Here is a 27,061-nt window from a genome sequence, read left to right as displayed (position 1 = left end):
CAGTTTTTTAGAAGTTTTTTAAAAATAAAATAAAATAAAATAAAATAAAATAAAATAAAGTAAAATAAAATAAAATAATTAAAATAAATAAATTAAAATAAATGACAAAATAAAATAAAATAAAAAACAAACAAAAATTTTAAAAATAAAAAGGAAAAGACCAAAAAAAATCCCCAAAAAATTGGGATAATCCCAAAAAAAATCATCCCTAAAAACCACAAAAATCCCCCCAAAATTCCCAAAATAAAATTCCCAAACATAAAGAAGAAAACACAAAAATTTCCCCCCAAAAAATAAAGAATTATATAAAAATAAACAATTTATGAAGAGAAAAAACAAGGAATTACAACAAGAAGGAATTTTATTGATATCAACAATTTTTTTGGGATTTTTAAATTTTTTTTTCCCCCCCAAAATTCCCAAATTCCTGAAATTTCCTGGAATTCCAGAGGGGATGGGAGAGGAATTTTTGGGAATTTTTTTAAACTATTATTTTAATATTTTAATATTTTTTGGGATTTTTTTGGCTGCCTCGAACCTGGAGATTCTCATCACAGCCTAAAATCCCAAAATTCCCAAAAATTCCAAAATTCCCAAAATTCCCAAAAATTCTCTTTAGTGCAATTGGGTTCTTGTTTCAGTTTTGGGTGGGAAAAGGGGAAATTAACCCAAAATAAATAAAAAATTGGGAATTTTGTGGGATGGGATTAGTGAAATTTCAAAAAAAATCCTAAATTTTGAGGATTTATTCCCAAAAATCCCAAATTCCAAATATTTATCCCCCAAAATCCCAAAATTCCCAAAATTTATTACCAAAAATTCCAATTATTTATCCCAAAAAAATCCCAAGTTTCAAGTATTTATTCCCAAAAATCCCAAATTCCAAATATTTATCCCCCAAAATCCCAAAATTCCCAATATTTATTCCCAAAAATTCCCAAATTCCAAATATTTATCCCAAAAATTCAAATTATTTATCCCAAAAAAATCCCAAACTCCAAATATTTATTCCAAAAATTCCAATTATTTATCCCAAAAATTCCCAAATTCCAGGGATTTATTCCCAGAAAATCCCAAATCCCACAAATTCAGCCCCAAATTCCTGGGATTTAAACTCAAAAAATGAAATTTTGGGATTTTTTGGGGAAGTTGTGGGGATTTTTTTAAAGGAATTTTTTTGGATTTTTTTAGGGAATTTTTGGGAATTTTTTTAGGGATTTTTTTTTAATTTTTGGAATTTTTAAGGGGTTTTTTAGGGATTTTTTTTTTATTTCATGGGATTTTTAAAGGCATTTTTTGGATTTTTTAGGGAATTTTATGGGATTTTTTTAGGGAATTTTTGGGATTTCATGGGGATTTTTCAGGGAATTTTTTAGGGACTTTAAGGGATTTTGGGGGGGATTTTTTAGGGACTTTTTGGGATTTTTAAAGGGAATTTTTAAGGATTTTTTTAGGGACTTTTTGGGATTTTTAAAGGGAATTTTTAGGGATTTTTTTAGGGACTTTTTGGGATTTCATGGCAGGGAATTTTTGGGATATTTTAGGGAATTTTATGGAATTTTTATAGGGATTTTTTGGGTTTTTTCAGAGAATTTTGGGATTTTTTAAGGGAATTTTTGGGATTTTTTAGGAAATTTTTGGGATATTTTAGGGAATTTTATGGGGTTTTCTTAGGGTTTTTTTAGGGAAATTTTGGCATTTCTTTGGGATTTTTCTAAGGATTTTTTGGGATTTTTAAGGTAATTTTTAAAGGGAATTTTTGGGATTTTGTAGGGAATTTTATGGGATTTTTAGGGAATTTTTAAAGGCAATTTTTGGGATTATTTTAGGGAATTTTTTGGGATTTTTTAGGGAATTTTTGGGATTTCCTTGGGATTCTCCAGGATTTTTTGGGAGTTCCTTGGGATTTTTCGGATTTCCCTGGGATTTTTCTTTTTTCAAAATTTTTTGGGATTTCCCTGGGATTTTTAGGATATTTCAGAATTTCCTGGAGATTCTATTTTTTTATTATTTTTTAGCATTCTCCACAATTTCTTGGAATTTTTTGGGATTTTTCTGTATTTTCTTTTTTAATTTTTTCCCGTCATTCCCTCGCGACTTTTGCACCCTCCCCCCAAAAATTCCTGACATCCCCCAACCTCAAAATCCAAAAAAATTCCAAAAAAACTCAAAAAAAATCCCAAAAAAAATAAAAAAAAAATCCCCAAAAAATTTCCAAAATCAGAGGCTGATGCTCTGGTGATGCCGAAAATTCCGGCCCCGTTTTTCCCAAAAAATCCCCAAATAAATCCCCCAAAAAATCCCCAAAAATCAAAAAAAATTCCCAAAAAATCCCCCAAAAAACCCCAAAAAATCCAAAAAAACTCCCCCAAAAATCCCCAACACCCCCCCCAAAAATCCCCAATAAATCCCCAAAAAGTCCCAAAAAATCCCCAAAAAAATCCTAAAAAATCCCCAAAAAAATACTCAAAAAACCCCTAAAAAATCCCAAAAAATTCCCAGAAAATAAAAAAAAAATCCCCAAAAATCCCCCAAAAATATCCCCCAAAATCCCAAAAAAATCCCTAAAAATCCCCAAAAAATCCCCAAAAAATCCCAGAAAATCCCAAAAAATCCCAAAAAAATCCCCAAAAACCCCCAAAAAATCCCAAAAAATCCCCCAAAATCCCAAAAAAATTTCAAAAATCAGAGGCTGACGCTCCGGTGATGCCGGAAACTCCGGCCCCGTTTTTCCCTCTCCTCTCCCAACTCCTCGCTGTGCAGGCTCAACGCGTCGGCGATTCCCGAAATCCCCGGAATCGCCGCCAAATGTTCCACGGAATCGAATTTCTGCAGATCCGAGGCGATGGTTTGGAGGCTCAGAACCGACAGAGAATCCCCGGAATCGGAAATTCCCGACGGAACGGCGGAATCGTCGCCGGAAAATCCGGGGACGGCGGCGTCGGAAATTCCGCGGATTTGGTCGGAAATTCCGAGATTTTTGGCGATGGCGTCGTTGATTCCGGGAATTCCACGGATTTTGTCAGGAATTCCATGGATTTCACCAAGAATTCCACCGGGAATTCCATGGATTTCACCAGGAATTTTACCAGGAATTCTGCTGACATCAGCAGAAATTCCGCGGATTTCGCCGGGAATTCCGTCGATTTCATCGGGATTTTGGCGGATCTCGCCGGGAATTCCACGGATTTCATCATGAATTTCAGGAATTTCACCAGGAATTTTGCCAGGAAGTCTGCTGATTTCAGCAGAAATTCCATGGATTTGCCCAGGAATTCCACCAGAAATTCTGCTGACATCAGCAGAAATTCCATGGATTTCACCGGGAATTTTGCCAGGAATTCCACGGATTTCACCAGGAATTTTACTGATTTCTCCTGAAATTCCATGGATTTCACCAGAAATTCCAAGAGTTCCATGAATTTCACCAGGAATTTTGCCAGGAATTCCACAGATTTCACCAGGAATTTTACCAGAAATTCTGCTGACATCAGCAGAAATTCCACGGTTTTCCCCAGGAATTTTGCCTGGAATTTCTCCTGAAATTCTGATTTCACCAGGAATTTTGCTAGGAATTTCTCCCTGAATTCCCATTTCTCCAGGAATTTCCATTTCCCCAGGAATTCCAGAATTTTTTCCGATTTCTGCCGGAATTTTCCCGCTGATTTCATCGGGAATTTTCGCGATTTCTCCCGGAATTTTTCCGTTTTCTCCCGGAATTTTTCCCATTTCTCCCGGAATTTCGAGGTTCTGAGCACCCCCCTCAGCCCCCAGAGGATTTTCCCGTTGTTTTTTCCGGAGAATTCTCTGGAATCTTCGGGCGTGAATCTCCTCGCTGATCTGCTCCAGATTCCGAAGGGCGACGGAATAACGGAGCTTGGCCTGGGCCACGGAGGATTCCAAGGAATTCACGCGGGATTTGTGCTCCTGCAAAAGGAGGAGGAGTCGGGAATGAGGAGGAACTCCCAAAAAATAAAAAAATCCCCGTGAAAATCGGTGAAAATTTGGGGAAAATCCAAAAACATTTGGTGAAAATTGGGAAAAAATTGGAAAAAATTTGGTGAAAATTGGGAAAAAATTGGAAAAAATTTGGTGTGGGGAGGCTCCCAGTGCTCCCAGTTCCCCCAGTATCCACTCCAATCCCATTCCCAGTGCTCCCAGTTCCCTTAAATCCCATTCCCAGTGCTCCCAGTTCGCTTTAATTCCATTCCCAGTGCTCCCAGTTCCACTCCAATCCCATTCCTAGTGCTCCCAGTTCCCTTCAATCCCATTCCCAGTGCTCCCAGTTGCCTTTAATCCCATTCCCAGTGCTCCAAACTGATCCCAGTGCCCCTCCCAGTATTCCCAGTCCCTCCCAGTGCTCCCAGTTCCTCCATAGTCAAATCAGATCCTTCTCTCTCATCGCTCCCAGTTCCTTCCCAGTGCTCCCAGTTCCCTTCAATCCCATTCCCAGTGCTCCCAGTTCCCTTCAATCCCATTCCCATTGCTCCAAACTGATCCCAGTCCCTCCCTAAAAAGAAGAATTTGGGACAGAAAAAGGGAAATTTGGGATTAAAAGAACTGCAGGAACATGGCGGCGGCAGCAGGAGCGGAAGTCGCCTCAGAAGAAAAGGGAAATGGGTGGGGCTTGGACCGGAAGTGGGCGAGGGGGCTGATGGGAAATGTAGTCCGGGATGAGCCAAAGCATTCAATGGGATCCAAAGGGGGAAATTCGGGATGGAAAAGGGAAATTTGGGATGGAAAAAGGAGAGTTTGGGATTAAAAAAGGGAAATTTTGGCACTCAGTTGAGAATTTTATGTCCAAAAATGGAAAATTTTGGAGCAAAAATGGGAAATTTGGAGTAAAAACGGGAAATTTGGTTCCAGGAAGGGAGAATTTGGGGCTCCCAGTTCTTTCCCAGTGCTCCCAGTTACCCCAGTATCCACTCCAATCCCATTCCCAGTGCTCCAAACTGATCCCAGTCCCTTCCTAAAAAGAATTTGGGACAGAAAAAGGGAAATTTGGGATTAAAAGGAGAACTGCAGGAACATGGCGGCAGCAGGAGCGGAAGTCGCCTCAGAAGAAAAGGGAAATGGGCGGGGCTTGGACCGGAAGTGGGCGAGGGGGCTGATGGGAAATGGAGTCCGGGATAAGCCAGCACATTCAATGGGATCCAAAGGGGGAAATTCGGGATGGAAAAGGGAAATTTTGGATGGAAAAAGGAGAATTTGGGATTAAAAAAGGGAAATTTTGGCACCTAGCTGAGAGCTTTGGGTCCAAAAATGGAAAATTTTGGAGCAAAAATGGGAAATTTGGTTCCAGGAAGGGAGAATTTGGGGCTCCAAGTTCTTTTCCAGTGCTCCCAGTTCCCCCAGTATCCACTCCAATCCCATTCCCAGTGCTCCAAACTCATCCCAGTGCCCCTCCCAGTATTCCCAGTCCCTTCCCAGTGCTCCCAGTTCCTCCAGTTCCTCCATAGTCAAATCAGATCCTTCTCTCTCATCGCTCCCAGTTCCTTCCCAGTGCTCCCAGTTCCCTTCAATCCCATTCCCAGTGCTCCAAACTGATCCCAGTCCCTCTCTAAAAAGAAGAATTTGGGACAGAAAAAGAGAAATTTGGGATTAAAAGGACTGCAGGAACATGGCGGCGGCAGCAGGAGCGGAAGTCGCCTCAGAAGAAAAGGGAAATGGGCGGGGCTTGGACCGGAAGTGGGCGAGGGGGCTGATGGGAAATGGAGTCCGGGATGAGCCAGGGCATTCAATGGGATCCAAAGGCGGAAATTCAGGATGGAAAACGGAAATTTGGGATGAAAAAAGGAGAATTTGGGATTAAAAAAGGGAAGTTTTGGCACCCAGCTGAGAGTTTTGGGTCCAAAAATGGAAAATTTTGGAGCAAAAATGGGAAATTTTGGAGCAAAAATGGAAAATTTGGGCGGAAAAAAAGTGGAAATTTGGTTCCAGGAAGGGAGAATTTGGGGCTCCCAGTTCTTTTCCAGTGCTCCCAGTTCCCCCAGTATCCACTCCAATCCCATTCCCAGTGCTCCAAACTGATCCCAGTGCCCCTCCCAGTATTCCCAGTGCTCCCAGTACCTCCAGCCTCTGGTTGAACTGGGCCTTGAGCTCGAAGTAGGGCCGGCTGCGGGCGATGTCGCGCCGCAGGGATTTCTGCAGCCGCTGCACCTCGGCCTCGGCCTCCTGGCACAGCCTGGTCACCCTCTGGTGCTCCCTCTCGCTCCAGAGCCGCTCCTGCTCCGCCTCGTTCACCTGGAAGAACAAAAATTCCCGAAATTCCAGAAATTTTGGGAGGGTTCGCAAAAATCCGCGCGAAAATCGGGTGAAAATCGGGTTAGAAACGGGTCGGGAATGGGGGAAAATGAGACAAAAATGGGTTTGGGAATGGGGGAAATTAAAAAAAAATTTAAAATTATTTAGAAATCCCAAAAGAATTTTAAAAAAGTTTAAAATATCCCCCCAAAAATTCACCCCCCGGAAAAAGAAAATGGTCCCAAAAAATCCCCCAAAATTTTCCGAAAAATTCTCACAAAAATCATAAAAAATTACCAAAATATTTCCCAAAAAATCCCAAAAAAACCCCAAAAAAATCCCCAAAAATTCCCAGAAAATCCCAAAAAAATCCCCAAAATATCCCAAAAGGTTTCCAAAAAAATCCCAAAAAAATCCCAAAAAAATCCCAAAAAATCCCCAAAAAATCCCTAAAAAATCCCTAAAAATTCCCAAAAAACCCCAAAAAAATCCCAAAAAAATCCCCAAAAAATCCCTCAAAAAATCCAAAAAAATCCTCAAAAAATCCCAAAAAAATTCAAAAAAACTCCCAAAAAATCCCCAAAAAATTCCAAGAAATCCTGATAAAATACCAAAAAATCCTCAAAAAATCCCAAAAACTTTCCAAAAAAATTTTTAAAAAATCCCCCCAAAAATCCCCAAAAAAATCCCCAAAAAATCCCAAAAAAATCCTTTAAAAAATCCCAATAAAATTCCCCAAAAATCCCCAAAAAATAAAAAAAATCCCAAAAAATCCCCCCAAAAACCCCCAAAAAAATCCCAAAAAATCCTCAAAAAAATCCAAAAAAATCCCCAAAAAATCACCAAAAATCACAAAAAAATCCCAAAAAATCCCCCAAAAATCCCCAAAAAAATAAAAAAAAATCAAAAAAAAAAGCCAAAAAATCCCAAAAAACCCCCAAAATTCCTGACCTTCCTGGTGGCGTGGTTGAGCATCTCCTGCCAGGTGGGGTCCAGGCGGTTCTTGCCGGTGCCCATGCCCTGCTCCGCCACGAACACCATCTCCCGCGCCGCGTTGTGCATCCCCACCGCCCGCTCGTAGCGCAGCGCCGCCCGCTGCGTCTCCTGCTGGGCCTGGCATGAAAATTTGGGCATTTTTTAATGGGGTTTTTGGGGGGATTTGGGATGAGATTGGTGGTTTGGGGTGGATGAGAAGGTTTGGGGTTGGTGGAGAAGGTTTGGGATGGGATTTGGGATGAGTTGGAGAAGGTTTGGGATTGATGCAGAAGGTTGAGGATGGGATTGGAGGTTTGGGATGGATGAGAAGGTTTGGGATTGGTTGGAGAAGGTTTGGGATTGATGAGAGGGTTTGGGATTGGTGAAGATTTGGGATGGGATTGGAAATTTGGGATGGAAGGAGGTTTGGGATTGATGGAGGAGGTTTGGGATTGGTTGAAGATGGTTTGGGATTGGTTGGAGATGGTTTGAGATGGGAGAAGGTTTGGGTTGGAAGGAGGTTTGGGATTGGTGGAAAAGGTCTGGGGTTGATGGGATGAGATTTGCAATGGGATTTGGGAGGGATTGGAGGTTTGGGATGGGATTTCAGAAGGTTTGGGATGGGATTTGGGATGGGTGGAGAAGGTTTGGGATAGGTGAAGATTTGGGGTTGGAGAAGGTTTGGGATTGGTGGGATGAGGTTTGGGGTTGGTGGAAAAGGTTTGGGACTGGTGGAGGTTTGGGATTGGTAGAGGTTTGGGATTGGTGGGATGGGGTTTGGAGAAGGTTTGGGATGGATGAGAAAGTTTGGGATTGGAGAAGGTTTGGGATGGGATTTGGGACTGGTTGGAGGCTTGGGATGGAATTTCAGAAGGTTTGGGATTGGTGGAATGAGATTTGGGATTGGTGAAGAAGGTTTGGGATTGGAAAAGAAGGTTTGGGATTGGTGGAATGAGATTTGGGATTGGTGAAGAAGGTTTGGGATTGGAAAAGAAGGTTTGGGATTGGAGAAGGTTTGGGATGGGTTGGAGATGGTTTAGGATTGATGGAGAAGATTTGGGACTGGTGAAGATTTGGGATGGATGGAGAAGGTTTGGGATGGGTTGGAGAAGGTTTGGGATGAGAGAAGGTTTGGGATGGGATTTGGATGGAGAAGATTTGGAATGAGGGAAGGTTTGGGATGGGATTTGGATGGAGAAGGTTTGGGATGAGAGAAGGTTTGGGATGGGATTTGGATGGAGAAGATTTGGGATGAGGGAAGGTTTGGGATGGGATTTGGATGGAGAAGATTTGGGATGAGGGAAGGTTTGGGGAGGGATTTGGGACTGGTTGGAGGTATGGGATGGAGAAGGTTTAGGATTGGTAAAGATTTGGGATGGGTTGGAGAAGGTTTGGGATGGGTTGGAGGTTTGGGGTTGGTGGGATGGGGTTTGGAGAAGTGGGAGAAGGTTTGGGATTGGTTGAAGAAGGTTTGGGATGGGATGGAACTGTTTGGGATGGGATTTCAGAAGGTTTGGGATTGGTGGGATGAGATTTGGGATTTCAGAGATGGGATGAGTTTTGGGACGGGATTGGGGATGGGATTGGAGAAGGTTTGGGATAGGTTGGAGAAGGTTTGGGGTTGGTGGCTGAGGTTTGGGATTGGTGAAGAAGATTTGGGATTGGTGGGATGGGGTTTGAAGAATGTTTGGTGTTGGTGAAGAAGATTTGGGATGGGTTGGAAAAGGTTTGGGATTGATGGAGAAGGTTGAGGACAGGATTGGAAGTTTGGCATGGATGGAGAAGGTTTGGGATTGGTGAAGATTTGAGATGAGATTGGAGATTTGGGATGGAAGGAGGTTTGGGATGGGTGGAGAAGGTTTGGGATTGGTTGGAGATGTTTTGGGATTGGTTGGAGATGTTTTGGGATTGGTTGGAGATGGTTTGGGATTGGAGAAGGTTTGGGATTGGTGAAGAAGGTTTGGGATTGGAGAAGGTTTGGGATTGGAGAAGATTTGGGATTGGAAGGAGGTTTGGGATTGATGGAAAAGGTTTGGGATAGGAAAAGGTTTGGGATTTATGGAGAAGGTTTGGGATTGGTTGAAGAAGGTTTGGGATTGGTGGAGAAGGTTTAGGATGGATGAGAAAGTTTGGGACTGGATTTGGGATGTGTTGGGGAAGGTTTGGGATGGGTTGGAGAAGGTTTGGGATGGGATTTCAGAAGGTTTGGGATTGGTGGGATGGGGTTTGGAGAAGGTTTGGGATTGATGGAAAAGGTTTGGGATTGATGGAGAAGGTTTGAGATTGGATGGAGATGGTTTGAGATGGGATGGAGAAGGCTTGGGATTGGTGGGATGAGATTTGGGTTGGGATTTGGGATGGGATTGGAGAAGGTTTGGGATTGGTTGGAGAAGGTTTGGGATTGGTTGGAGAAGGTTTGGGATGGGATTTCAGAAGGTTTGGGATTGGTGGGATGGGGTTTGGAGAAGGTTTGGGATTAGTGAAGATTTGGGATGGGATTGGAGAAGGTTTGGGGTTGGTGGGATGAGGTTTGGGATTGATAGAGAAGGTTTGGGATGGATTGGAGAAGGTTTGGTGTCGATGAAGAAGGTTTGGGATTGGTGAAGATTTGGGATGGGTGGGACAAGGTTTGGGATGGGATTTCAGAAGGTTTGGGATTGATGGAGAAGATTTGGGATTGATGGCGTTTGGAGAAGTGGGAGAAGGTTTGGGATGGGTTGGAGAAGGTTTGGGATTGGTGGAGAAGGTTTGGGATGGGTTGGAGAAGGTTTGGGATTGGAGAAGGTTTGGGATGGGTTGGAGAAGGTTTGGGATTGGAGAAGGTTTGGGATGGGTTGGAGAAGGTTTGGGATGGGATTTCAGAAGGTTTGGGATTGGTTGAGATTTGGGATGGGTGGAGAAGATTTGGGATGGGTTGGAGATGGTTTGGGATTGATGGAGAAGGTTTGGGATTGGTGGGACAAGATTTGGGATTTCAGAAGGTTTGGGATGGGATTGGTGAAGATTTGGTATTGGTTGAGATTTGGGATTGGTGGAGAAGTTTTGGGATGGGGTTGGTGGAGAAGGTTTGGGATTGATGGAGAAGGTTTGGGATGGGATTTCAGAAGGTTTGGGGTTGGTGGGATGTGACTTACGATGAGAATTCAAAAATTCCCATTTTTTCCCAAATTCCTGTTTTAATTCCTCTTTTTTTTTCTCCATTTTTTTCTCTCTTCCCCCCATTTTTCCGTTTTCCCCCATTTTTTTCCAATTTTCTCAAAAATTTTTTTATTATTTCCAGTTTTTCCCAAATTCCCCATTTTTCACCCCAAACCTCCTTGCCTCTCCTCCTGACCTCATAGTGGATGTGATTTAGGATGGAAATTCTCATTTTTTCCTCAATTTTTCCCCATTTTTTCCCCATTTTTTGTCATTTTCCCCCCATTTTTCCACCGAATTTCCCCATTTTTTTTATTATTTCCCATTTTTCCCAAATTCCCATTTCCCCCAAATTCCCCATTTTTTCTATATTTTTTTCTCACTTTTTTCCTCCTCTTTTCCTCTTTTTTTTTCCATTTTTTTCCAATTTTTTCCCCATTTTTTCTTCATTTTTTCCCCATTTTTTGTCGTATTTCCCCCATTTTCCCACCAATTTTCCCCAATTTTTTTTTATTATTTCCCATTTTTCCCAAATTCCTATTTTCCCCAAATTCCCCATTTTCTCAATTTTTTTTTCTCATTTTCCCCCCATTTTTTTCCAATTTTTTTCTCATTTTCCCCCATTTTGCCTCATTTTTTTGCGCAATTTTTCCCCATTTTTCGTCATTTTTTCCCCATTTTTCCACCGATTTTCCCCATTTTTTTTTTTAATTTTTTCCCCATTTTTCCCAAATTCCCCATTTTTCACCCCAAACCTCCTTGGCTCTCCTCCTGGCCTCGTAGTAGGGCCGGGCTCTGTCGATGCAGGTCCCCAGCTGCGAGCCCTGCGAGTTCAATTTCCGCGCGGAATCCGAGAGGATGCGGCGATAGCGGCACCGGGCGGCCTGCAAACCGGTTCGGACTGGTTTGGACTGGTTTGGACTGGTTTGGGACTGGTTTGGACTGGTTTGGGATTGGGAACCAGTTTGGGACTGGTTCGGACTGGTTTGGGACTGGGAAACCAGTTTGGGACTGGTTGGGACTGGTTTGGACTGGGAAGGGAATGGGAACCATTTTGGGACTAGTTCAGACTGGTTTGGGACTGGTTTGGACTGGTTTGGGACTGGTTTGGACTGGTTTGGGACTGGTTTGGGATTGAGAACCAGTTTGGGACTGGGAAACCAGTTTGGGACTGGTTTGAACTCGTTTGGGATTGGGAAACCAGTTTGGGACTGGTTTGGGACTGGTTTGGGACTGGGAAACCAGTTTGGGACTGGTTTGGAGTGGTTTGGATTGGGAACCAGTTTGTGGCTGGTTTGGGACTGGTTTGGACTGGTTTGGAGTGGTTTGGGACTGGGAAACCAGTTTGGGACTGGTTTGGGATTGGGAAAGGACTGGGAAACCAGTTTGTGGCTGGTTTGGAACTGGTTTGGACTGGTTGTGACTGGTTTGGGACTGGGAAACCAGTTTGGAACTGGTTTGGACTGGTTTGGATTGGGAACCAGTTTGGGACTGGTTTGGGATTGGGAAAGGAGTGGGAACCAGTTTGGGACTGGTTCAGACTGGTTTGGGATTGGGAAACCAGTTTGGGACTCCCAGTCCATCCCAGTCCATCCCAGTTCCCTCCCAGTCCATCCCAGTCCCTCCCAGTTCATCCCAGTCCCTCCCAATCCCCTCCCAGTTCCCTCCCAGTCCCTCCCAGTTCCCTCCCAGTTCCTCCCAGTCCCTCCCAGTTCCCTCCCAGTTCCTCCCAGTCCCTCCCAGTTCCCTCCCAGTTCCTCCCAGTCCCTCCCAGTTCCCTCCCAGTCCCTCCCAGTCCCTCCCAGTCCATCCCAGTCCATCCCAGTCCCTTCCAGTCCCTCCCAGTTTGATCCCAGTCCCTCCCAGTCCCTCCCAGTCCATCCCAGTTTCCCCAGTTCTCACATCCAGCTCCAGCTCCCCTCTGTTGATTTCAGCGTTGGCCTCGTTCAGGTGCTCGAGCTCCTCCTGAAAATCCAAAAAAAATTCGGGGTCAAAAACCAAAAAAATTCCCAAAAATTCCCCTAAAAAACCCCAAAAAATCCCCTAAAAATAAAAAAATCTCAAAAAAATCCCAAAAGATCTCAAAAAAATTCCCTAAAATTCCCAAAAAAATAAAAAAAAATTCCCAAAAAATCCCCAAAAAATAAAAAAAAATTCCCCAAAAAATCCCCCAAAAAGTCTGAAGAAATTCACAAAAAATCCCAAAGAATCCCAAAAAAATCCCAAAAAAATCCCCAAAAAATCTGAAAAAATTTCCAAAAAAATACACAAAAACTCCTCAAAAAATTCCCAAAAATCCCCTAAAAATAAATCTCAAAAAAATCCAAAAAAATTCCCTCAAAAAATCCCAAAAGATAAAAAAATTCCCAAAAAATTCCCAATAAATCCCAAAAAATCCCTAAAAAATCCCAAAAACTTCCAAAAAAATTCCCCAAAAAATCCCCTAGTGAAACGCCCAAAAAAATAAAAAAAATCCCAGAAAAAAAAAAAGCCCAAAAAATCCCCTAAAAATTCCCAAAAAATTCCCAATAAATCTCAAAAAACTCCCAAAAAAATCTGAAAAAATTTCCAAAAAAATACACAAAAAATCCCCAAAAAAATTCCCAAAAAATCCCCTAAAAATAAAAAAAATCTCAAAAAAAAAAAAAAAAAATTCCCAAAAAATCCCCCCAAAAATCTGAAAAAATTCCCCCCAAAATATCCCAAAAGATCAAAATAATTTCCAAAAAAATTCCCAAAAAATCCCAAAAAATCCCCAAAAAATCCCCCCAAAAATCCCAAAAAATCCCCCCAAAAATAAAAAAAATCCCAAAAAAATCCCAAAAAATCCCCTAAAAATCCAAAAAAATCCCTAAAAAAATCCCAAAAAAATCTCAAAAAAATTCCCAAAAAATCTGAAAAAATTCTGAAAAATAAAAAAAAATTTCCCAAAACATCCCTAAAAAAATCCCCAAAAAATTCTAAAAAAAACCCCAAAAAATCTCAAAAAATCCCCCAAAAATTCCAAAAAAACCCCGAAAAAAATCCCAAAAAATCCCAGAAAAACCTAAAAAAATCCCAAAAATTCCCCCCCCAAAATTTCCCCAAAAATCCCCAAATTTTTGGATTTCTCCCCAAAATCCCACCTGGATCCGGGGGTCCAGCTCTTCCTCCTCCTCCTCAAAAAATCCTCCAAAAAATCCAAAAAAATTCCCAAAAAAAATCCCAAAAAAATCCCCAAAAAATCCCAAAAAATCCCTAAAAAAAATCCCCAAAAAATCTCAAGAAAATTTCCAAAAAATCGGAAAAAATTCTGAAAAATAAAAAAAAATTTCCCAAAACATCCCTAAAAAAATCCCCCAAAAATTCTAAAAAAACCCCAAAAAATCTCAAAAAATCCCCAAAAAATTCCAAAAAAACCCTGAAAAAAAACCCAAAAAATCCCAGAAAAATTAAAAAAAAATCCCAATAATTCCCCCCAAAAAATTCTCAAAAAATTCTCAAAATTTTTGGATTTCTCCCCAAATTCCCACCTGGATCCGGGGGTCCAGCTCTTCCTCCTCCTCCTCAAAAAAATCCTCCAAAAAATAAAAAAAAATTCGCAAAAAAAATCCCAAAAAAATCCCCCAAAAATCCAAAAAAATCCTAAAAAATCCCCCCAAAAATCCCCCAAAAACCCAATAAAAATCCCAATAAATCCAAAAAAATCCCAAAAAAATCTCAAAAACTCTCAAAAAAATCCCAAAAAACCCCCAAAAAATCCGAAAAATCCCCCCAAAAATCCCAAAAAATCCCCCCAAAAATCCCAAAAAATTCCCAAAAAAATCCCCAAAAATCCCTAAAAATATCTGGAAAAGTTCCCAAAAAATCCTGAAAGATCCAAAAAAACGCCTAAAAAATCCCCCAAAAATTCCCAAAAAAATCTCCGAAAAAATTTAAAAATCCCCAAAAAATCCCCAAAAAATCCCAAAAATCCCCAAAAAATCCCCAAAAAATCCCAAAAAAATCCCCAAAAATTAAAATAAAAAAATTCCCCTAAAAATCCCCTAAAAAAAGTCCAAAAAATTAAAAAAAATCCCAGAAAAAATAAAAAAAAAACCAAAAATTCCCCCAAAAATTCCAAAAAATTCCCAATAAATCTCAAAAAAATCCCAAAAAAATCCCAAAAAAACCCCAAAAAAATTCCCCCCAAAAAAATTTTAAAATCCCAAAAAATAAAAATAAATCCCCTAAAATCCTCCCAAAAATAAAAAAATAATCCCAAAAAATCCCCCAAAAAATCTCAAAAAAACCTCCAAAAAATCTGAAAAAATTCCCAATAAATCCGAAAATATCTCAAAATTTCCCCAAAATTCCCAAAATTTTTTTATTTTGCCCCAAATTCCCACCTGGATCCGGGGGTCCAGCTCTTCCTCCTCCTCCTCCTCCTCCTCCTGTTCCTTGGGGGGGTTTCCAGAATTTTCCCAATCCCCCATTTTGGGATCCCCCAAAATCCCAGGGCTCCATCCAAGAGCTCAGCTCATTTTTGGGGCAAATCTTCAAGAATTTGGGCAAATTTTGGGGGAGGGCTGGAAAAGAAAAAAAAAAAAAATTAAAATTTTATTTTTTTAGCAAAATTTTTGGGGTTTTTTATGAGAGTTTAAATTGGGGGAATTTCCTGAATTTCCAGGAATTCACAAAATTGTCAAAATTCCCTCAAATTGCCCCCAAAATTCCTGAAAATTCCTGAAAATTTTCCCAAAATTCCTGAAAATTTTCCCAATTTTTTTTCTCAAAATTCCCACAAAATTTAAAAAAATTCCCACAAAATTCCCACAAAATTTAAAAAAAAAATCCCAGATAAATCCCACATAAATCCCACAAAATTCCCAAATAAATCTCACATAAATCCCACAAAATTTCCACAAAAATCCCACATAAATCCCACAAAATTCCAAATAATTTCCCACATAAATTCCCACATAAATCCACAAAATTAAAAAAAAATTCCATAAAATTCCCATATAAACCCCACATAAATCCCACAAAATTCCCACATAAATCCCACAAAATTCCCTAAAATTCCCACAAAATTCCCCCAAAAATTCTACAAAGTTTCCCACATAAATTCCCACATAAATCCCACAAAATTTCAAAAAAATTCCACAAAATTCCAATATAAACCCCACATAAATCCCACAAAATTCCCACATAAACCCCACAAAATTCCAAAGAAATTCCCTCATAAATCCCACGAAATTCCCACATAAATCCCACAAAATTCCCACAAAATTCCAAAGAAATTTCTACATAAATCCCCCCAAAATTCCCAAATAAATTCCACATAAATCCCACATAAATCCCCACAAAATTCCAAAAAAATTCCCACAAAATTCAAAAAACCCACAAAATTCCCACACAAATTCCACATAAATCCCCTGAAATTTTAAAAAAGATTTCCACATAAATCCCACAAAATTCCCACATAAAATTCCCTAAAATTCCCACAAAATTCCCCCAAAAATTCTAAAGTTTCCCACATAAATTCCCATATAAATCCCACAAAATTACAAAAATTCCACAAAATTCCCACATAAATTCCACAAAATTCCCACAAAAATCCCACATAAATCCCACAACATTTCCACATAAAATCGCTAAAATTTCCCCCAAAATTCCCACATCAATCCCACAAAATCCCCTCAAATCCCCCAAAATCACCCCCAGACCCCCAAAATCCCCCCAATAATCCCAAAATTCCACAAAATTCCCACATAAACCCCACAAAATTTCCACATAAACCCCACAAAACTCCCTAAAATTCCCATAAAATTCCCACATAAACCCCTCAAAATCCCCCTCAAATTCCCCCCAAATCCCCCTCAGACCCCCCCAAACCCCCCCAAGGCCTCGACCCCACAAACCCCTCAGGGCCTCACCCTCCCCCCACCCCCCAGATTCCCAAATTTTCCTCAGAATTCCCCAAAAATTCCCGAATTTGCCCCAAATTCCCGCCCCACCCCCCCCCCCCCGGGCCTGTGTTTACCCCCCGCTCCGCCACCGCTGAGGGGCCGCTCCCCCACCGGAAGCGGAAGTGCGCCTCAGCTGCGTCCTGCCGTACAACATGGCGGCGCCCTGTGGGCGTATTAAAACCTCGCCTTTCCGCCCTTCTCCCCGTTCTCCGTTGGCTTAAAACGGTGGGGCGGGATGAATCGTGACGGCGAATCCGCCGTGCTCAGTTTGGCTGCGATTCGCTTTAAAATTTATTTCAAAATAGCACCGGAGATGGTGGAAGGGTGCCGGCATCTTGTTGAATGGGCCCGCCGCGCCTCAAGATGGCGGCGGCGGGCGGTGAACGCGCAGGAAGGTTGGAAGGAACCACTAAAAATATGAGGGAGAAAAGGACCTCAAGTCCTCTAGAGCTTCTTCAACCTTCTCAGAGGTTCCTAAATCCCCCCTTTTCTCATTTCACGCTTGGTTTCACCCTTAACTCCCGTGCCTCGCCGGAAGCGGAAGTTCCACCAACTTCCTCCTGCCGTACAACATGGCGGCTCCCAGCGCTCTACACCTCTCGGATCTCCGCCACCTGCCCGGTTCCCGGGAACTCAAATCACTCCTGGTTATGAAATCTGTCACGGCGAAGCCGCCGCTCTCCGGTTGGACCCGGTTCGGCTTGAAACGCGGCGAGAAACAGCACCGGAAGTGGATCCGTGGGTGCCGCCATCTTGCGTTACGGAACGGCCGCGCCTCAAGATGGCGGCGGGGGCGTGGCGGCCATTTTGAATTTCTTTGATTTATTTTAAATAAATAAATAAATCCGGACCAAAATTTGGGATTAGTATCGGGATTTTTTTCCCCCCACCAAATCCCTCCTTTTTTTCCCAAATTTTGCCCTTTTCCCCCCAATCCTGCATTTCCCTGCTCCTCCTTTTACAGCCATCCCAAAATGCCGCCCCAAAATTGACAAAAAAAGCCCCAAATTCCAAAAAACCAAAAAAACCCAACCAGGATTTATCCCAAAAATCCGTCTCAGGAATTCCCGGGAATTTTGTGATTTTTAAATATTTTTCTAAAGTTGATTTTTTTGGGGATTTTTGGGATCCAAGAAATTCCATGGGAGATTTTTGGGGTGGGAATAACCAAAAAAATTTGGGAATTTGGGGTGGAATGAGGGAAAAAAGTGGGAATTTGGGGCAGAATTTGGGATTTGAACTCAAAAAGGGGGAGGAAAAATCCTCGAGTTTTGGTGTCCCCCAAAAATCCCAAAATTTTACCCCAAAAATCCCAAAATTTTCTACCCAAATCCAACATTCCCTTCCAAAAATAAAAATTTTCCTCCAAATTCTTCAAATTACTCCCAAAAAATCCCCCAAACTCTTCACAAAGTACCAAAAGTCTCCCTAAAATCCACAAATTTGCCCCCAAAATCTCCATTTCCTCTCAAAATTCCAAAATTTCTTCTCCAAATTGCCCCAAAATAAGAAAAACCCAAATCCCCTCTAATTTCCCCTAAAAATCCACACAATTTTCACCAAATTCCCCCCAAAAATCCCAAATTTCCTCCTGAAATCCCAATAATTCCCCAAAAATCCTCAAATTTCCACCCAAAACCCCCAAAATTCCCCCCATAACCGCCAAATTTCCCCAAAATCTAAAAAATTCCCCCTCAAAATCCCCGAATTCCCCCAAAAAATTGCCCCAAAATCCCCAAGTTTAGTCCCCAAATCTCCAAATTTCCAAACAAGTTGCCCCAAAATCCCCAAATTACCCCAAAATTTCCCCCAAATCCCCCAAAACCCCCCAAAATTCCCCCGAAATCCCCCAAATTTAGCCCGAAAATCCCAAAAATTCCCCCCAAAATCCCCAAATTTAGCCCCCAAATCGCCCGAAAATCCCAACCCCACCCCTAAAATCCCCCAAATTCCCCCCAAAATCCCAAAAATTCCCCCAAAATCCCCAAACTTTCCCCCAAAATCTCCAAATCCAGCCCCAAAATCGCCCAAAAATCCCCCAAAATTTCCCCCAAAATCCCCAAATCTCCCCCAAATTCCCCCCAAAATCCCCAAATTCAGCCCCAAAATCACCCGAAAATCCCAAAATTCTCCCCCAAAACCCCAAATCTCCCCCCAAAGTCTTAAAATTCCCCCCCAAATTGCCCCAAAATCCCAAGAATCCCCCCAAAATCCCCCGAAAAACTCCAAATTTTCCCCAAAAATCCCCCTAAAAATTCCAAAAATCCCCCAAAATCCCCCCAAATCCCCAAATTTCCCCCCAAAATCCCAATATTTCCCCCCCAAAACCCCCAAATTTCCCCCAAAATCCCCAAACTTCTCCCCAAAAATTTCAAAAATCCCCGAATTCCCCCCTAAAATCCCCAAATTTCATTTCCAATCCCCCTAAAAATCCCCAAAATCCCCAAATTTCCCCCTAAAATCCCCAAATTCCCCCCAAAATCCCCAAATTTTGCCCCAAAATCGCCCGAAAATCCCCAAATTTCCCCCCAAAAATCCCCAAAAATCCCCAAATTTCTCCCCCAAATCCCCAATTTACCCCAAAAATCCCCAAATTTCCCCCCAAAATCCCCAAATCCCCAAAAATCCCCAAATTTCCCCCCCAAATCCCCCCAAAAATCCCAAAAATCCCCCCAAAATCCCAAATTTCCCCCCAAAATCCCAAATTTTACCCCCAAAATCGCCCGAAAATTCCCAAAATCCCCTAAAATCCCCCAAATTACCCCAAAAATCCCCAAATTTCCCCCCAAAATCCCCCTAAAAATCCCAAAAATTCCCCCCAAACCCCCAATTTTAACCCCAAAATCCCCAAATTTCTCAAAAAATTGCCCCAAAACCCGCAAATTTATCCCCAAAACCACCCTAAAAATCCCAAATTTCCCCCCACAAATCCCCAAATTCACCCCAAATTTACCCCAAAAATCCCAATATTTCCCCCCTAAAACCCCAAAATCCCCCAAAAATCCCCAATTTTCCCCCCCAATTTCCCCTCCCCCACCCCCCAGGGCGGCTCCTCCCCCTCCCCCCCCCTCCCCCTCCTCGGCCCCTCCCCCTCTCCCCGCCCCTCCCCCCCGCCCCCTCCCCCACCCCGAGCCCCTCCCTCCGGTGATTCCCGAGCCCGAGGCCCCTCCCGAAGCCTCCGGGACCCCCCAAAAAAAAACCCCAAAAATTTTTTTTAGGGGAGGGGGGGATCCCAAACCCCTCCCCCCCACCCTGAAATTCCTAAAAATTCCCCTCTCAATTTTTTAATTATTTTTTTTTAATTAATTTTTTTTTTTTCCGCCGCTCCCGGAGCATCCTCGGCTCCATCCTCGCCCCTCCCCCACCCGTGGGAAGATTCCCCTCCCCCCCACCCCCCACCCCAAAATAAAATTTGGGGTCCCCTCCCCCCCCCCTCCCCATCCCGGTTTTTATTTCTGATTTTTTTGGGATTTTTTTTTGGGAATTATTTTTTTGGGAATTTCGGGAAGATCGGGCCGAGGTAAGAACCGCCCCTCCCCCCACCACCGCCCCTCCCTCCATTCCCAAAATTTTGGGGGGGTCCGGGAATTTTGGGGAGGGGTCCTGGGGTCCCAAAAATTTTATTCCGGGGGGGGAGGGGTCGGAAAAATTGGGGGAGGGGTCTTAAAAATTGGGGGAGGGGTTCTAAAATTGGGGGAGGGGTCTCAAAAATTTTGGGGGGTCCCAAAAATTGGGGGAGGGGCAGAAATTTGGGGAGGGGTCTCAAAAAATTGGGGGAGGGGTAAAATTTGGGGGGATGGGTCTTAAAAATTGGGGGAGGGGTTAAAAAATTGGGGGAGGGGTCTCAAAAGTTGGGGGAGGGGTTCTAAAATTGGGGGAGGGGTTAAAAATTAGGGGAGGGGCTTCAAAAATTTTGGGGGGTCCTGGAGGGGGGAGGGGCAAAATTTTGGGGGAGGGGTCTCAAAAAATTGGGGGAGGAGCAAAATTTGGGGGAGGGGCTTCAAAATTTTTGGGGGGTCCTGGAGTTGGGGGAGGGGAAAAAATTGGGGGAGAGGTCTCAAAAATTGGGGGAGGGGTCCTAAAAATTGGGGGAGGGGTCTCAAAAATTTTGGGGGGTCCTGGAGTTGGGGGAGGGGCAAAAAATTGGGGGAGGGGTCTCAAAAAAATTGGGGGAGGGGCAAAAATTGGGGGAGGGGTTAAAAAGTTGGGGGAGGGGTCTCAAAAAATTGGGGGAGGGGTCTTAAAAATTTTGGGGGGGTCTCAAAAATTGGGGGAGGGGCAGAAATTGGGGGAGGGGTCTCAAAAATTGGGGGAGGGGTTAAAAAATTGGGGGAGGGGTCTCAAAAATTGGGGGAGGGGTTTAAAAATTGGGGGAGGGGCTTCAAAAATTTTGGGGGGTCCTGGAGTTGGGGGAGGGGTAAAAATTGGGGGAGGGGTCCCAAAAATTGGGGAGAAAACGGAAATTTGGTGATTAAAAATTGTGAATTTTGATCAAGAAAATTTAAAGGTAATTAAAATTTTTTTAATTAATTGGGATTTTTTAAAGTCATTTGAATTTTGTAAATTATTCTGGATTTTTAAATTGATTAAACGTTGGAAATTAATTGGAATTTTCAAAAGTAATTTGGATTTTTAAATTATTAGAATCTCAAAATAATTAGGATTTTAAAATAATTAGAATCTCTAAATAATTAGGATTTAAAAATAATTATGAGTTTTAAAACAATTAGAATTTTTAAACAGTTAGAATTTTTTAAATAATTGCAATTTTTAAAATTAAATTAATTTTTAGCAATAGAGCTTTAAAAATAATTAGAATTTTACAACAATTAGAATTTTAAATAATTGCAATTTTCTAAATTAAATGAAATTTTTACAATAGTTGGAACTTTACAAATAATTAGAATTTTTAAAATAATCAGAATTTTAAAAATAATTAAAATTTTGAAAAATAAAATTTTAAAATTCATTAGAATATAAAAAACAATTAAAACTTTTAAAAACTTTAAAAATAATTATAATTTTAAAAACAATTAAAATTTTTAAAAATCAGAATTTTTAAGTTAATTAGAATTTTTAAAATAATTTAAATTTTAAAATAATTAAATTAAATCTAAAAAATAATTAAAAATTTTAAATTAATTAAAATTTTTAAAATAATTAAAATTTTAGAAAATTAATTTAAAATTAATTAGAATTATTTAAAATTCCCCCAGATGGCTCCACCCTCTCTGCTCTTCCTCCTCCTCCTCCTCTTCCTCCTCCCGGGCCGCGCTCGCGGCGCCGCTCGCGCCAACGTCACCGAAGGTACGGGGTCAGACTGGGACATCCCAAAATTTCCATCCCAATCCCAAATTTCCATCCCAAATCCCAAATTTCCCACCCTAAATCCCAAATTTCCATCCCAATCCCAAATTTCCATCCCAAATTCCAAATTTCCATCCCAAAATTTCCATCCCAATCCCAAATTTCCATCACAAATCCCAAATTTCCATCCCAATCCCTAATTTCCATCCCAAATTTTCCATCTCAAATCCCAAATTTCCCACCCTAAATCCCAAATTTCCATCCCCAAATCCCAAATCCCAAATTTTCCATCCCCAAATCCCAAAGTTTTTGGTCTCCCCAATCCCAAATTTTTGGGGTCAATCCCAAATTTTCCATCCTAAATTTTCCATCCCCAATCCCAAAACTTCCATCCCAAATCCCAAAATGTTTTGGTGTTCCCAATCCCAAATTTTCCATTCCTAATTCCCAAATTCCCCACCCTAAATCCCAAATTTTTGATGTCCCCAATCCCAGATTTCAATCCCAAACCCCAAATTTTCCATCCCCAAATCCCAAAGTTTTTGGTCTCCCCAATCCCAAATTTTTGGGGTCAATCCCAAATTTTCCATCCCAAATTTTCCATCCCAAATTCCAAATTTCCCACCCTAAATCCCAAATTCTCCACCCTAAATCCCAAATTTTTCGTGTCCCCAATCCCAAATTTTCCTGCCCAACCCCAATTTTCCCACCATAAATCCCAAATTTTCCATCCCAAATCCCAAAATTTTCCTTTCCAACCCCAAATTTTCCAACCCTAAATCCCAAATTTTTGAGACCAATCCCAAAGTTTTTGGTGTCCCCAGTCCCAAATTTTCCATCCCTAATTCCCAAATTCCTCACCCTTAATCCCAAAGGTTTTGGTGTCCCCAATCCCAAATTTCCATCCCAAATCCCAAATTTTCCATCCCCAATCCCGAATTTTTTGATGAGTCCAATCCCATATTTCAATCCCAAATTTTCCCACCCTAAATCCCAAATTTTCCGCCCCAATCCCAAATTTTCCATCCCAAATCCCAAAATTTTTCTGTGTCCCCAATCCCAAATTTTCCAACCCTAAATCCCAATTTTTTGGTCTTCCCAATCCCAAATTTTTGGGGTCAATCCCAAATTTTCCATCCTAAATTTTCCATCCCAAATCCCAAAATTTTTTGGTGTCCCCAATCCCAAATTTTCCTACCCAATCCCACTTTTCCCACCATAAATCCCAAATTTTCCATCTCAAACCCCAAAATTTTCATTTCCAACCCCAAATTTTCCAGCCCTAAATCCCAAATTTTTGAGGCCAATCCCAAAGTTTTTGGTGTCCCCAATCCCAAATTCCAAACCCTAAATTTCCATCCCAAATCCCAAAGGTTTTGGTGTCCCCAATCCCAAATTTCAATCCCAAATCCCAAATTTTCCATCCCCAATCCCAATTTTTTTTGTGTCCCCAATCCCAAATTTTCCATCCCTAATCCCAAATTTTCCATCCCCAATCCCAATTTTTTGGTGTCCCCTATCCCATATTTCAATCCCAAATTTTCCCACCCTAAATCCCAAATTTTCCGCCCCAATCTTGAATTTTCCAACCCAATTCCAATTTTTTTGATGTCCCCAATCCCGAATTTCCTGTCCCAAATCCCAAATTTTTTGGTGTCCCCAAACCCCAAAATTTCCAACCCTAAATCCCAAATTTTTGAGGCCAATCCCAAAGCTTTTATGTCGCCAATCCCAAATTTCCATTCTAAACCCCAAAATTTCCATCCCCAAACCCCAAAATTTTCATTTCCAACCCCAAAATTTTCGTTTCCAACCCCAAATTTCCATCCCCAAATCCCAAAGTTTTTGGTGTCCCCAATCCTGAATTTTTGAGGTCAATCCCAAATTTTCCATCCTAAATTTTCCATCTCCAATCCCAAATTTCCCACCTTAAATCCCAAATTTCCATCCCAATCCCAGATTTCAATCCAAAATCCCAAAGTTTTTGGTGTCCCCAATCCCAAGTTTCAATCCCAAATTTTTAGGGCCAATCCCAAATTTTCCATCCCAAATCCCAAATTTTCCATCCCCAATCCCAAATTTTTTGGTGTCCCCAAACCCCAAAATTTTCCTTCCCAACCCCAAATTTCCATTCCCAAACCCCAAATTTTTCCTTCCCAACCCAAATTTCCATCCCGAAACCCCAAATTTTCCTTCCCAACCCAAATTTCCATCCCAACCCCAAAATTTCCATCCCAACCCCAAATTTCCATCCTCAAACCCCAAAATTTCCATCCCAACCCAAATTTCCATCCCAAACCCCAAAATTTTCGTTTCCAACCACAAACTTTTCACATCGAACCCCAAAATTTCCATCCCCAAATCCCAAAATTTTCATTTCCAACCCCAAATTTTTCCTTTCCAACCCCAAAATTTCCATCCCAACCCCAAATTTCCATCCCCAAACCCCAAAATTTTCATTTCCAACCCCAAATTTTTCCTTTCCAACCCCAAATTTCCCCCCCCAGGCTGCCAGATCATCCACCCGCCGCGGGACGGGGGGATCCGGTACCGGGGGCTGACGCCGGACGAGGTTCGGAGCGTGCGGTTCCTGCCCTTCGACTACGAGATCGAGTACGTGTGCCGGCCCGAGCGCGAGATCGTGGGGCCCAAGGTGCGCAAGTGCCAGCGCGACGGCACCTGGACGGCCATGGGCCACCCCAGCCGCTGCCGTGAGTGTCACCGGGGCGTCACCGGGGCGTCACCGCGGCATCCCAGGGTCGTCGTTTCGGTGGTGTCGCTGTTTTGTTGGGTTTTTCTATCGTTGCGTCAATGTCAACGTTCTCATTGATGTCACCGTTTTGTCACCGTCCCGTCACTGTCACCATTTTGTCACCATCCCAGTCGTGTCCCCATCTTGTCACCGTACCATCAGGGTCACCATCTTGTCACCATTTTGGTGGTGTCGCCATTTTGTTGAGTTTTTCCATCGTTGCGTCAAGGTCAACGTTTCTGTTGATGTCAAAGTTTTGCCACCATCCCATCATTGTCACCATCTTGTGGCCATCTTGTCCCCATCTTTGTCACCATCTTGTCACCATCCCATCAACCAAAGTTTCCATTTTGTTGGGTTTTTCCATCGTTGCGTCAACGTCGACGTTGCGTCAAGGTCAACATTCCCATTGATGTCACCATTTTGTCACCATTTCCTCATTGTCACCATTTTGTCACCATCCCATCGATGTCACCATGCCATCAAGGTCACCATCTTGTCACTGTTTCGGTGGTGTCACCATTTTGTTGAGTTTTTCCATCGTTGCGTCAACATCAACGTTGCGTCAAGATTAACGTTCCCATTGATGTCACCATTTTTTCACCATTCCTTCACATTCACCATTTTGTCACCATCCCAGCCCTGTTCCCATTTTGTCACCATCCCATCATTGTCACCATCTTGTCACCGTTTGTGTGGTGTCGCCATTTTGTTGTGTTTTTCCATCGTCGCGTCAACGTCGGCGTTGTGTCAAGGTCAACGTTGCCATTGATGTCCCCACTTTGTCACCCTTCCTTCATTGTCACCATTTTGTCACCATTCCATCAATGTCACCATCCCATCCAGGTCACCATCTTGTCACCGTTTTGGTGGTGTCGCCATTTTGTTAGGTTTTTCCATCGTTACATCAACGTCAACGTTGCATCAAGGTCAACGTTTCTGTTGATGTCAAAGTTTTTTCACCATCCCATCAATGTCACCATTCCCTCATTGTCACCATCCCATGAAGGTCACCAATTTGTCACCATCCCATCAATGTCACCATTTTGTCACCGTCCCATCAACCAAAGTTTCAATTTTGTTGGGTTTTTCCATCGTTACATCAACGTCGATGTTGCGTCAAGGTCAACGTTCCTGTTGATGTCCCCGCTTTGTCACCCTTCCCTCATTGTCACCATTTTGTCACCGTCCCATCAATGTCACCGTGCCATCAACGTCACCATCATGTCATCGTTTTGGTGGTGTCGCCATTTTGTTGGGTTTTTCCATCGTTGCATCAACGTCAATGTTGCGTCAAGGTCAACGTTCCCGTTGATGTCAAAGTTTTGTCACCATTCTTTCGTTGTCACCATCTTGTCCCCATCATTGCCGCCATCTTGTCACCATCCCATCAACCAAAGTTTCCATTTTGTTGGGTTTTTCCATCGTTGGATAAACATCAACATTTTGTCAAGGTCAACGTTCCCGTTGATGTCACCATTTTTCACCATTCCCTCATTGTCACCATCCCATCATGATCACCATTTTGTCATCTTCTCCTCAATGTCACCATCCCATCATTGTCACCATCTTGTCATCGTTTTGGTGTTGTCGCCATTTTGTTGGGTTTTTCCATTGTTGCGTCAAGGTCAACATTCTCGTTGATGTCACCATCTTGTCACCATTCCCTCATTGTCACCATTTTCTCACCATCCCAACCCTGTCCCCATCTTGTCACCATGCCATCAATGTCACCATCTTGTCACCGTCCCATCAACCTAAGTTTCCATTTTGTTGGGTTTTTCCGTCGTTGCGTCAACATCGATGTTGTGTCAAGGTCAACGTTCCCGTTGATGTCACTATTTTTTCACCATTCTCTCATTGTCACCATCCCATCATGGTCAACATTTTGTCACCATCCCCTCAATGTCACCATCTCATCATTGTCACCATTTTGTCACCATTTCGGTGGTGTTGCCATTTTGTTGGGTTTTTCCATCATTGCGTCAACATCAACATTGCATCAAGGTCAACGCTGCCATTGATGTCCCTGCTTTGTCACCCTTCCCTCATTGTTACCATTTTGTCACCATCGCATCAATGTCACCATCCCATCAATGTCACCATCTTGTCATCGTCTCAGTGGTGTCGCCATTTTGTTGGGTTTTTCCATCTTTGCGTCAACGTTGATGTTGTGTCAAGGTCAACATTCCCGTTGATGTCACTGTTTTGTCACCGTCCCGTCACTGTCACCATTTTGTCACCATCCCAGCCGTGTCCCCATCTTGTCATCATGCCATCAATGTCACCATCTTGTCACCGTTAGTGTGGTGTCACCATTTTGTTGGGTTTTTCTATTGTTGCATCAACGTCAACGTTGCGTCAAGGTCAACATTCCTGTTGAGGTCAGGGTTTTGTCACCATCCCATCATCGTCACAATTTTGTCGCCATCCTGTCCCCATCATTGTCACCATGCCATCAATGTCACCATCTTGTGACTGTTTGTATGGTGTCGCCATTTTGTTGGGTTTTTTCATCGTTGCATCAACGTCGACGTTGCGTCAAGGTCAACGTTCCTGTTGACATCAAGGTTTTGTCACCATCCTATCATCGTCACAATTTTGTCACCATCCTGTCCCCATCTTGTCACCATCCCATCACTGTCACCATCTTGTCATCGTTTTGGTGGTGTCACCATTTTGTTGGGTTTTTCCATCGTTGCATCAATGTCAATGT

General features: G+C 42.3%; 2 protein-coding genes and 1 long non-coding RNA gene across 3 annotated transcripts in view; 1 reads left to right on the top strand and 2 right to left on the bottom strand.

Moving 5' to 3' along the window:
- Positions 1-2,614: 2,614 nt before the first annotated feature.
- LOC117009773 (SH3 domain-binding protein 5-like) lies at positions 2,615-14,810 on the bottom strand. Its single transcript, XM_033084103.2, has 6 exons — positions 14,724-14,810; positions 12,259-12,321; positions 11,112-11,240; positions 7,195-7,356; positions 6,070-6,243; positions 2,615-3,927 (listed from the first exon to the last, which is right to left on the bottom strand). The coding sequence occupies exons 1-6, from the start codon at positions 14,808-14,810 to the stop codon at positions 2,686-2,688; spliced, it is 1,857 nt and encodes a 618-aa protein (XP_032939994.2). The 3' UTR covers positions 2,615-2,685.
- Positions 14,811-14,827: 17 nt separating this feature from the next.
- Positions 14,828-16,758, bottom strand: LOC122149475. Its single transcript, XR_006163141.1, has 2 exons — positions 16,361-16,758; positions 14,828-14,903 (listed from the first exon to the last, which is right to left on the bottom strand). It is a non-coding gene; the product is annotated as an uncharacterized LOC122149475 (long non-coding RNA).
- A 3,030-nt stretch (positions 16,759-19,788) lies between these two features.
- LOC117009801 (gamma-aminobutyric acid type B receptor subunit 1-like) overlaps positions 19,789-27,061 on the top strand; it is a 48,606-nt gene continuing 41,333 nt past the window's right edge. Inside the window, exons 1-3 of the mRNA XM_033084144.2 lie at positions 19,789-19,806; positions 21,503-21,593; positions 24,101-24,304. Coding sequence (XP_032940035.1) covers positions 21,503-21,593; positions 24,101-24,304 — 295 coding nt within the window. The 5' untranslated portion in view covers positions 19,789-19,806. The remainder of the gene's footprint in view (positions 19,807-21,502; positions 21,594-24,100; positions 24,305-27,061) is intronic.

This window comes from Catharus ustulatus, chromosome 36, assembly GCF_009819885.2.
Source record: "Catharus ustulatus isolate bCatUst1 chromosome 36, bCatUst1.pri.v2, whole genome shotgun sequence".
NCBI classification, from domain to species: Eukaryota; Metazoa; Chordata; class Aves; order Passeriformes; family Turdidae; genus Catharus; species Catharus ustulatus.
This window is presented reverse-complemented; position numbering and strand designations above follow the sequence as displayed.

What these genes read in the sequence shown, in the direction of transcription:
- LOC117009773 (XM_033084103.2), bottom strand. Translation starts at nt 14,810, where the DNA reads ATGGGGGATTGGGAAAATTCTGGAAACCCCCCCAAGGAACAGGAGGAG. An exon ending in AGCTGGACCCCCGGATCCAG is followed by an intron (nt 12,322 to 14,723) that starts GTGGGAATTTGG and finishes TTGGATTTTCAG; the next exon opens with GAGGAGCTCGAGCACCTGAA. An exon ending in CCAGGAGGAGAGCCAAGGAG is followed by an intron (nt 7,357 to 11,111) that starts GTTTGGGGTGAA and finishes TTTTCATGCCAG; the next exon opens with GCCCAGCAGGAGACGCAGCG.